The sequence below is a fragment of the Canis aureus genome, chromosome 10 (genome assembly GCF_053574225.1).
Source record: "Canis aureus isolate CA01 chromosome 10, VMU_Caureus_v.1.0, whole genome shotgun sequence".
NCBI lineage: Eukaryota > Metazoa > Chordata > Mammalia > Carnivora > Canidae > Canis > Canis aureus.
The window spans coordinates 35,381,259-35,393,262 of record NC_135620.1 but is presented as its reverse complement, the minus strand read 5'-3'; the positions used below and the strand labels follow the sequence as shown (position 1 = coordinate 35,393,262).

At 37.1% G+C, this 12,004-nt stretch overlaps 1 protein-coding gene across 15 annotated transcripts in view; it reads left to right on the top strand.

The window, feature by feature from the left end:
• Positions 1–12,004, top strand: part of MPDZ (multiple PDZ domain crumbs cell polarity complex component) — a 165,842-nt gene that overhangs the window by 18,966 nt on the left and 134,872 nt on the right. For all 15 annotated transcript variants that reach the window (XM_077911975.1, XM_077911974.1, XM_077911972.1 and 12 more), the window contains exons 2-3: positions 7,313–7,391; positions 9,775–9,941. In XM_077911975.1, the coding sequence (XP_077768101.1) occupies positions 7,376–7,391; positions 9,775–9,941 (183 nt within the window). In that variant the 5' untranslated portion in view covers positions 7,313–7,375. The remainder of the gene's footprint in view (positions 1–7,312; positions 7,392–9,774; positions 9,942–12,004) is intronic.

The window sequence follows — 12,004 nt, the reverse complement described above, 5'->3', positions numbered from 1 at the left end:
CATTTAACCTTAAGTACATCCTAAAAGCCCTGTATCCTTCACATTGAAGGTTATAGCTTCAACATCTGAATTCGGGGGGGTGGGGGGGAATACAGTTCAGTCCATAGCAGCATTGTAAAGTACTAGAACTCAGCCTTTTAAACTTTTGCCCAGGACACATCTTTATTTCTGGAATGGTCATACCATTGCCCTCTTCTGATGTTCTCTTGGTGATTGGTATTCCCATCTAGTCATAAACTCAAGCGGGAACCTGGGCGCATCCTAGGCTCCTATTGCACATTATCAGGTCTTGTTGCTTATAGCTTTTCATTCTCATTCATTCTTGAATCTATTTCTCATTTGAGTTTATTCACTTTCATGTCTGTTTTTGAAAAACCTCTTAACCTGTCCTTCTTGTTTCTGGTTTCTCTTGTTTTTATAGGTATTCCACACCATTACCAGAGTGATGTTTCTAAAAAATGTTTGACCATGTCACCCACTATACCAAAATAAACTTTAAAATTTAATGTCTAAACTCCTTAAGAATGGTATGCAGGGCCCTCAGTGATTGAGCCTGTACCTGCATCTCTAGCCCTGTTACTTCTGTCTTTCCTTTTCTCCAGTCTCAATTCAGGAATAATAAATTACCTGTAATGCACAGGAGTTATGTGCTTTTGCCTCGATGTGGGGAGCTCTCATCATTCCTGCTATGATTCCCACCTGTTTTTCAGGACTGTGCAGAGGTCCAGGAAACTTTGTCTCCAGGAAGCTTTCCCTTTCTCTTCAGTTTGAGTTTGGTGCTTTGCCTTTGTCATTTGTATTTTTAAATGTCTGCTTATATGCTTTATCCTTCTATTCACTTGGCCCATGAAATCCTAGACCATGTCTTCATTTTTCTGATTCTGCCACCCAACAACATGCTAGTCACATAGGTGTCCCATGTATTGTTGAATCAGTAAATAAAAGAATTGAGTTCTTTGAGTTTGCATTGCAGCAAACTCAAAGGTATACCCCTTCTGGCCTTAAAAACTTTTTTCTAGATCTCTCTCGAGGCAAGGGAAGCAAAAGCAAAAGTAAACTACTGGGACTTCATGAAAATAAAAAACTTCTGTACAACAAAATAAATGATCAACAAAACTAAAAGACAACCTATGGAATGGGAGAAAATACTTGCAAATGACATATCTGATTAAGGGTTAGTATCCAAAATATACAAAGAACTTATAAGACTCACTACCCCCAAAACAAATAATCCAATTAAAAATGGACGGAAGACATGAACAGACATTTCTTTGAAGAAGACATCCTGATAGCCAACTGACACATGAGAAGATGTTCAGCATCATTCACCATTGGGGAAATGCAAATCAAAAGTACAGTGAGGAAAAAAAAAGTACAGTGAGATATTTCACATCTGTCAGAATGGTTAAATCAACAACACAAGAAAGAACAGGCGTTGGCGGTGATGTGTAGAAAAAGGAATACTTGCGCATGTTTGGTGGGAATGAACATTGGTGTAGCCACTATGGAAAACAGGAAGGAGGTTCCTCAAAAAGTTAAAAATAGAACAACTTTATGATCCAGCAATGGCAGTACTGGGTATTTACCCAAAGAATACAAAAACACTAATTCTAAAGGGATACATGCACTTGGCTGTTTATAACAGTATTATTTATAATCACCAAGGTATCGAAGGAGTTCAGGTGTCCATGGGTTGATGAATGGATAAAGAAGATGTGGTATATATATACAATGGAATATTACCTATAAAACAATGGAATCTTACCATTTGCAATGACATGGATGGAGCTAGAAAGTATAATGCTAAGTGAAATAAGTCAGAGAAAAACAAATACCATATGATTTCACTCATGTGGAATTAGAGAAACAACAAATGAGCTAAGGGAAAGAAAGACAAATCAAGGAACATACTCTTAATTATAGAGAATGAATTGATGGTTACAAAAGGGGTAGGGGTGAGGGATGGGTTAAATAGATGATGGTTGGCAGCCCGGGTGGCGCAGCGGTTTAGCGCCGCCTGCAGCCCAGGGTGTGATCCTGGAGACCCGGGGTCAAGTCCCACATCAGGCTCCTTGCATGGACCCTGCTTCTCCCTCTGCCTGTGTCTCTGCCTCTCTCTCCTCTCTCCTCTCTCCTCTCCCCTCTCTCCTCTCCCCTCTCCCCTCTCCCGTCTCCCGTCTCCTCTCTCCTCTCTCCTCTCTCTCCTCTCCCCTCCCCTCCCCTCCCCTCTCCTCTCCTCTCCCTCATGAATAAATAAATAAATAAATCTTTAAAAAATAGATGATGGCAATTAAGGAGTGTACTTGTCTTGATGAGCACTGCTTGATGTGTGGAATTGTGGAATCTCTCTATTATACACCTGAAACTAATACAATACGGTACATTAACTAACTGGAATTTAAATAAAAACTTTAAAAACACACACACAGGATAAAGTTGTACCTCTTTTACAGTTAGAATTGTTTAAGATAAATAGAAAATTTTATACATTTGGGACAGTTTCTCTTTCTGGGTTATTTTTAGCAGAAAACCTATTTTCACTTGTTAGTTTCCATATAATCTGCATTGGGCAGAATGATCTGTTTTATGTTTGAAGCACTCATTCTATACTACTTACAATCTGTGCCCACACATTACCAGTACAACTTGTTGAAAAGTACATGATTAGTCAATTAATCAATTCCTATTTCTAAATAAAACCAAATTTGATTTGATTTTTATCCCCTTCTGAAACTGGCATTATCGACTAGTTGAACAGTCATTGGGTCACAGCTAAAATCTTTGGAGATTTGCAAAGGACTTGGCAACTCTGTCATTATGTTAATGTTCTACAAGAAGCATAAAGTCTTTAAATTAAAAAGGATTTTTAAAATTTGATTTTTTCCCCAAGGTAATATATACATAAATAGAGTTGCCATGTAAAATAATGGATGCCTGAATTGAATAGATAATCAGCAAATTAACATTTAGTTATAAGTATATGCCAAGTATTGCATAGGATATGCTTATACTGAAACATTAATTCATTTATTTGAAATTCAAATTTATTTGAATTTTTCTGTATCCTGTATTTTTATTTGCTAAATCTGCCAATGTTATATTGATATAAAATTTAAAATACCAAAAAAAAAAAAAAATCCACTGCAAAATAAGTTTCTCTTAATGTCCCATAGCCCCTTAAATCCCACTCTTAGTGTCTTGGGAAAGCTTACAGAAATAGTCTGTGCTTTTACAAACATATACATGTTAATTTTATTTACACTACGTTTCCCTATTCTTTTATACAAATACTAGCAACTTAATACATTGTCTTGCATAGTCTTTTTTTCTTTCATTCAACAGTGTATCCCCACCATATGATTTTTGCAGTACAATATAGAAAATATGATGTGTGATAGAGTGAGTGTGGGCTTTGAATTCAGGCAAAGTTGGATTCAAATCTACGCGTTCTGCTTACTAGCTATGTGACGTTGAGTAAGACCGAGTCTCTCCCTTCCTTTGTTGTCTTCTCTGGAAGATAGAATAATATGCAAGGCAGTGGAGAATAATGTGGAGAGCTTCAGGGTCCCTCTCATGATGTAAAGTGTGCAGCTTGCCCTTGCCCAACACTGTAGTGCTTCATAAGTACTGAATTCATTGAGCCATTTATGGTATGTTCTGTAGTTCTAAGTGCCATGGCTCCTGTAACAAGTTCAGTTGTAACCAAGTAGTGATATATCTATAGGAGTATTACATGGGCAGTAACTAGAGAGGCTAGTGTACAGTAGCAATATTTTTGATAGTATTTGAATATATGTATTTTCATTGTTGAGGGATTTAGCACCTTGAAATATAACAGCCATGTTTGTTTGCTTTTTTTTTTTTTTAAGATTTTATTTATTTCTTCATGAGAGACACAGAGAGAGAGGCAGAGACACAGGTAGAGGGAGAAGCAGGCTCCATGCAGGGAGCCCGACATGGGACTTGATCCCGGGTCTCCAGGATCATGCCCTGGGCTGAAGGTGGTGCTGAACCGCTGAGCCACTCGGGCTGCCCCAGCCATGTTTTTATTTATTTATTTTTTTTAATGTACTTTGAATGTTAATATAAAGAGGCTTTTTTTTTTTTCTTGGACATTTTTCTTAAAATCTTGTATTTTAAAAGTGGTTTATTAAATATATATACAAACATTATATAAATGGTGACTATTACGGATTTTTCTTTGATGTACCTACGCATGGTTTCTATTAAGTTCTGAGTTGTTCATACCTTTGTATGGATTGTTGGTTATGTTAAGTTGTCTACACCAGTCCATTTCAGACTTCATGCATTTGGGGTCTCTGTTTCTTCCTTTGGTTTCTTCTTGTATAGGGCAAAGTCAGCATACTTTTGAACTTGGAAAGAGGAAGGAGAATGGTAAGGTGAATCTTCCTCCTGTTGACAGGCAGCATGTTGTAGAAGTTAAATTGTTAATTGGCTCTGGAGCCAAACTGCCTGGGTTCGCCTCTGGCTCCATCATATACTGGTGGTTTTGACTACTGGTAAGCACCTCTTTCAGTGCCTCAATTTTCTTGTTTGTAAAGTGAGTGGATAGCATGAAGATTAAAGATCTTAGATGGATACTATGTTTAGAGTGGTGCCCAGGACATGGTGGCTGTTAGATGTTTGCTGTTACCAGCCTTCTGCCCCAGCATTAGTGTTGCTACTTGTCCTCATCTCATTTCCTCTCTTTGCTGCGCCTCTGACTCATCATCTTCACTGCTAGCCCAGATTGTCCAGAACAGCCCTGAGAACTTGACCTTCTTCAGACATGTATTGGATCTTCTTTACGTCTTACCCATTGGCCATGACCCTCTGTTATCACCCAGGTACCCTCCTGTATCCGCATGGTGTTGAGGGGGGGTGAAGAGGGAAAGTTGGTGGGGTGAGAAGAATTCATGCAATTTGATACATGTGAACTCCATCTCTCCAGATCAAAAAGTCTGGTTACAAATGAGTTTCTTTATTGTTAGAGCTGAATACTTGGGATAGGGTATAGTCATGGAAAGGAAACGATTTTTTTAAACATCTTGTCTCTTTGTCATGGCTACTAATTATAAAATCTGGAAAACCTCAAAAAAACTACATATATTTATTTTAGGGACATCAGAGTAGAGCAGAGAAACTGAAACTCATTTTTTTTTTTTTTTTTTAATATCTGAAATCCAGAGGAATGGAGCTCTCATCTGGCAGCTATGTCTGATTTGCAGTTGAATGGGGCTTTTTTTTTTCCTTAAAAAAAAAAAAACCAAAAAACCAAAAAAAAAAAAAAAAAAAAAAACCCCTTTATGATAAGAGTTTCTCTGGAGAAAAAAAAGTAATTCTCTTTTCACATAATCGACTTGTAGGTGAACTTTGGGATGACAGTGTTTTTCTCAGTGGGGAATTGCTTACTATGTACTTTCTCTGCAGGCTCCTCATAAATCAGTGGGTCTCTGAAGCCATAGGCCACTTCCCCCTCCAGGTCATGAATACTGCTTGTCTTTCTGAGTTAATTTTTCAAAGAGGAAAGAAGATAGAGCTGACTTTATTGTGCCTAGCAAGCACTCATGTGTATAGTTTTATCCTTTTAAAACTTTGAGTGTCACTCATTTGTGGTTAGAGTTTTGTATTTCAGGAGAGACAGCGACTTGGCGGGGCATCACATCTGGTAAGGGGGTCAAGCTGAAATGTTCCTTCAGGGGATCAGAATTCCTAGGTGATGCTCTTTCGTTGCTAGTATGCTGCCTCCTGGGCATGTATCAGTTATAGACCTTTCTTATATTGGGGTATCTTTACTTTTATTTGTTAATTGTCGGAAGTTAGTAACTTTTTGAGGGGGGGACCTAATAGTGTGCTATCTTATGAAGTATCCTTGTCAATAAGAATAAAAACAGGACTAGTTTATTTTAAAGATCTCCCTGTATTTTTCCCCCACGAAACCACACAATGCCTAACATTGAAATGCTCAACTGCATGGGCTCAGCATTATTCCTGAATACACATTTTACCATGTGAATTATACTACGAGCTAGAAATCTGTGTGCTTTTTCTCATGGATCACAGTATACCCAGTGAATACGTTTCCTAGGAAACTAAGGTTCAAGTGTTAGGCCCTTTGCCCATACCTTTAAATACCTAGGTTATTTAAATTTCAATTCCAAATTAGAGCCGATGCCCTCTTTTCTGGATATCAGGGCATTTTATAAAACAAGTGCCAGTAGTAGAGCCTTTTGGCTATTTGAAATGGAGTTGATGTTTTAAATAGTATATTCTGAATTGGGGTAAGGAACTGTTTTCTGTTATTACATAGAGCTAATCACAGGCATTGGTGGATGGTGTGTGTATCTGGTCATATGCATCATGTACTTCCTTTTGTCCCAAATGCATTTTCTATTGAAGAGACAACAGGGGCAACTTGTTCCTTCTCAGGCAAATCCTGTTTCATCTTCTAAAAGTGAGGAAATCAGGCTGTAGATTTTTTTTTTCTCCATTGAAGGAATGGCTGAGGTTTTTCTGCAAGGCAGAGGACAGGTTTGACCAAGCAGAGAATATATAAATTGTTGGATGTCAAGGATTAATGATTAGCGATTTGGACTTTGTCATTGGAAATCTGTAGCTGATACTTTAAAGAGTTTAGATCTCTCTGGTCAGAGAAAGATGTGTGAGTTGAAGGATCGAGAAAGTTTGCTTTGAATGAGGGAGAAAAGAATATTATAGTCGGGAGAGTGTTTGGAAAACCTTTGAAAACCCTTCTTCCATTTAACACTGTGTTCCCTTTTATTCAGTTTTTCCTCTATGATTTATCAGCTCCCCGTGGTTCACATACTTCATGAGTGTCATAGTTAATTTCTAATTGATATGTGTGCTGTCACCCCAGTTAGGACCATAAGCAGTCAAAGGCAGGATCCCATCTTCTGCTTTTTATGTTTTAATGATTTCTGGCCCAAGACTATCTCATGCAGAGTAAAAGTAAGCTCCTTACCATGTAGGTGAAAATCTGTAAGTGAATTCAAGGTTAGAGTGGTGTGTGTTGAGAAGTTCTCAAATATTTTGGATAGCTATACCACCTTACATAAAACAGATTGTATACCTTTTACCTTACTATGCAAGTATTATCTGTAAATATAAGATAATTTTGAGTAAGTCCTAAAATGATTACTTTTTTGGCCTATAAAGAAAACGACCTTAAATTAACAGGATTTCAATGGTCAAAGGAGTTAGGAGTTATAGTAGCATCAAATGCTTTGTAGAGTATATAGTTTTAATGTTGTGATAAAATATAACCATTCCATTTTACTCCATTTCTCCCCAGAGTTCTGTTTTAGTTGCTGTTTAAGATCGTTGTGGAGAAGAGCACTAAACCTTGGGAAAAAAAATGTTAGAAACTATAGGTAAGACCTATTCCTTCTTATTTTACTAAGAGTCAAAACTTTTTCCCTTGGGGTCTTTGAAATGTTTTTTCTACATAGCAGGATTTTGTCTGGTAGCTTAGTTTTTATAAGTTTTTTCCACTAGCATTATAGCAGGGAACTGTGTTTCTATATTTGGATGATTTAATCTGCAGTGTTATAAAAACAAATCATTTGTAAGCAAAAGATAAAAGCATATGAAATGTTCTACCAATTATGAGTTTTGATGAAATTTAATGTAAACCTCATTCTGATTTATGGACCCACTTCTGGTTAATGGGTGTTTGTGGATAGCACCAGAAAGTTTGACACTATTCTTAATACTGAAAGAAGCTCATTACCTTCTTTACTTGTGGCAGTTGAAATACTACTGAGCTTTGCCTTTAAGTTGATGACGAGCCATAACAATAATAAACATTTAGGCTGACAAACTTTAGTGACGATTTAAGGCAGTTTAATTTTTACATGAGATAATGTAGATTGAAATACCCAAATTTCTGTGTTAATCTTTTTTTCACTGCTCTTCAGTTGTAGAGAAGCTGGTTTGTAGAATGAGTTTCTTGCATATTTCTTGCATATACCCATCCCTTTCCTGGTGGCCTATTGTCTCATGTTTTCCAGGGAAATTTTTGGGTATGACAGTTGGGAGGTATCTGGATTTCACTCTAGTGCCTTGATGATTGTGGCTGGTGCCTTGATACTTGCATGCTTTGGGGAGTAGGATGAAAGTAGGTGGAAGGAAAAGGAAAAGGAGCTATTTTTGTGATAGCAGGAATCATTCATTTTCATTGATGAAAATGCGAGGGTGTGTATTACCGTCATCCCTCATTTTATAGTAAAGTCCTGTACCACAAGGACTCCTACTATCCACAAAGCAGACTGCCTCATAAGGAAGTGGACAGTTGGTCTGGTGCACTTTGGTGAAGTGCTGTCATCATCCAGTGTTCGTTTTAGAAGTTATCGAAGCTATCACCTTCCAATTTTATTTTTTAAATTATTACTGATTTGTGCACCTTTCAAGAATTGAGATGGAAATTAATACTAGATTTGTATTCTGAGATACTGTGGGAAATAAGACCCAGAATAAAATTATCATATCCTTATTTACTTTTAAAATTGTGCTTATGATGGGGCACTTTGATAGCTCAGTTGGTTAAGCATCCAACTTTGATTTTGGTTCATGTCATGATCTCAAGAGTCGTGAGATCTAGACCCCTGCTAGGCTTGCTTAAGATTTTCTCTCTCCTTCTTCCTCTGCCCCTCCCAACTCATGCTCTCTCTCTCTCTCAAAAAAAAAAAATGTACAGATGAATAGATACTGTTCAAGTTTTTGTGTGTGTGTGAACGGGTGGTTCACATTAATTCATGCCTTAATTTCCCCATTTCTGTATAACCCTGCATTTGGTTCTATAGAAGTCTCTGTGGTGATAATTCCCACTCTTTGATTACTATCATATGGCAAATGAATGTTAATAGATACACTTGTTACCATGATGAATCTGTTAGAACATATATTGAATGGTCTCCATTCCTTTAAAACAAATTTTGGTTCACTTGTGAGAGAGTGATAGTTACAGGAGGATGTTTTTAACTGTTATTTGTTATAGAGACTAACCATCTTGTGGAAGCAAGCATATAAGATGCTAGGATTATTAGGGATATACTTACTCAGAATACTTACTTTTGCAACTTTATGCCTGATATATAAGGTGATCAATAAATATTTCAATTATTTTGGTTTGATGCATATATAAATACCTATTTAATTTTGGGGAAAGACATTTTAACATTTAAGTGTTAACAAGTAGTGTTTTGAAGGGTTATATGGTATTGTAATATACTTTCAAGTAAATTCTCATGTGTAGAATGTGTGTTCCTTAATATATGAAATTGTCATATTTTGGATTATGACTCATCAATGACATCATCCACATCCACTTATTAGTGAGTTAGCTCTATTTCCAATTTTTCTTAATTGGAAATTATAAATAAAATTTTTAAAAAAGTGAAAATATCAGCCTTTGCCAGATCATGAAGTGTTTGGTTTTCAATAGTTTATGTAAAAGAGTTGACAGCTGGCATTGGATTTCAAATGTACTCCATCTGAATTAGTTTCTGTACTTTTACAAAATTAGTTGCATCAAGTTGCATTAGTTGCATATAGCATACACTATAACCACTTCTCTGCTTTCAAACAGACTCTCCTACCAGGGACTTCCAGGTTAAGGGACATGTTATAGTCCTTTTTACCCCGAGTCAGTATTATGCTCTCAGAAGGAATAGTTTTAGGATTTCTCTTCTGTTAGCATGATTTGATGTGAGTCTTTTGAGTCCCGTTAATGACCAGTGTTGCTCTTTGGTTTAGACAAAAATCGAGCCCTGCAGGCAGCAGAACGCTTGCAAGCCAAGCTGCGAGAACGTGGAGATGTAGCAAATGAAGACAAACTGAATCTTCTGAAGTCAGTCTTGCAGAGCTCACTCTTCAGTCAGATCCTAAACCTTCAGACTTCCGTACAGCAGCTGAAAGACCAGGTAGGACACAATTCTCCCAAAGCTGGGGTTCACGGCATGACATGGATCTTGTGAAAGTCTTGTGTTTTTCTGAAAGGTTGATTTTTCTATATGTTAATGAATAGTTGAATGAAGTCATTTAAACCTCCAAATGAAACATTCAGATTCACCGTGACTCCCTCACCCCCCACCCCCAGTTATTTTTGTAATGGTTGTGGCTGTGTGTTGTAGATGGTATGACACTGTGTTGAAAGCTGTGTGGATGCTGAAGCAGAGTCCCTACAGGAGAAGGGGTTGATAAAAATAAGTGTAGGATAGATGGCTGTAGACTTGGTTTCCATCCCCTCTAAGGCTCATTGTTCATGTGAACTTGTGCATTTGGACTCAGACATTCATCATGCTTATAAGATTTCAGATAAGCCTGAATTTGCATGTGTAATCATGTGTGTGAGGAAGGGAAATCACTTCTATTTTGACAGTAAAAGAAATAATTACATTGTCATCAGTTACAGGAATTGCAATTCTCACTTCTTAAAAGAGTGTAAGTAGCAATTGCTTCCAATGACAGCATCAGATGGTGACAAACATTAGAACTTCTAAATGTAACACTGTTTTTTTTCTGTAAAAATTAAGAGCATTAAAATTTCCTAGCGTTTATATTAAAATTGAAACATCACAATGACAGGATGAACACTCAAGTTAGGTGTTCTTTGAACTTGATCACCATTTCTCAGGTTTAAAAAATTTTTTTTCTCTTTTTTTTTTAATTTTTATTTATTTATGATAGTCACACAGAGAGAGAGAGAGAGAGAGGCAGAGACACAGGCAGAGGGAGAAGCAGGCTCCATGCACCGGGAGCCCGATGTGGGACTCGATCCCGGGTCTCCAGGATCACGCCCTGGGCCAAAGGCAGGCGCCAAACCACTGCACCACCCAGGGATCCTTCCTTTTATCATATTCTATGAAAATATGATTACAATGAGAGGAAAAGTTTAAATAAAAAGTACTAGTAAGTGTATTAGGAAATACCACTGATCCATTGAGATAACTGGAAACAATCTCTTCTAGCCCTGAAAGGAGGCTAGACCTTGTTTTACTATTTCCAAACTAGGATATGGGCTCTAAAACTTTGAGTTCTACTTGATTTACCTAAAATCTCTTTAGAAACCCTTGAACATTATGTTATCAAGCCAGGTAGTCTGCGACCAGGTCCAGTCTGATCTTGTGGTAATGATAGATGCTGATACATTTCAAGACTCAGTTCATTGTGAGGTTTGGGAATTCTGTAGGCATGTCTTACATGCCTTTGGACTTTTGGCTAGTTGGTCATCTCTTCAAGTACCGAAAGGGACCAAGGAACCCAGCTGACCCACACCCTGCTTATTAGGACTCCTTATAAAGGCTGAGTGACTTGTTTATTATAAGGACAGAGCCAGATCTGAAACTTGGTTTTCTTGGCTTCCAAGGCACAGTCTTTCTCCTCTCTTGTGATTCTGTAGCATATCTCATGTCATCTTTTTTCTTTTTTTCTCTGAGGATAGAAACTAGGCCTCTAGAAGTTGTGAGTTCAGTTTTGATTAAAACCATCGATGTCTCTCACGGTTTCTGTGACTCTTTGCTTTAGTCTTCATTCTTACTGACTCAGTGTCATTTGTTTGTTAAACCATATTTTTCTTGTATGACTGGAAGAAATGTCAGAACCTAGTATTTTCTGTTTTAAAGGATAGACATGAATATTATAGACTTACGTTAGAATTAAATTTCCTATGTGGTTTACCAATTGCTAATTTGTTAATATTTATAATTTAATTAATTAACCTAGGGATGAAATTTGTGCTTTTAAACCACTAGTTATGCCAATCTGACCAGTGGCTTTTATTTATTGTCTTTTATCTTTTAAAATATATGTTATGTTTTCAGATGTGTAGATTTATGTGCACAATAGCTGCAAGTTAGCGTCTCCATCTTTTTTAGTATTACCAAAAAATTTGACTCCTCCAGCTTTACTCCTCCATCACCCTCCTGCCTTTTTAGAAAGTGAAAGGAGTGAATAATTGAAAAGCCTGAGGTATATGCAGCATATT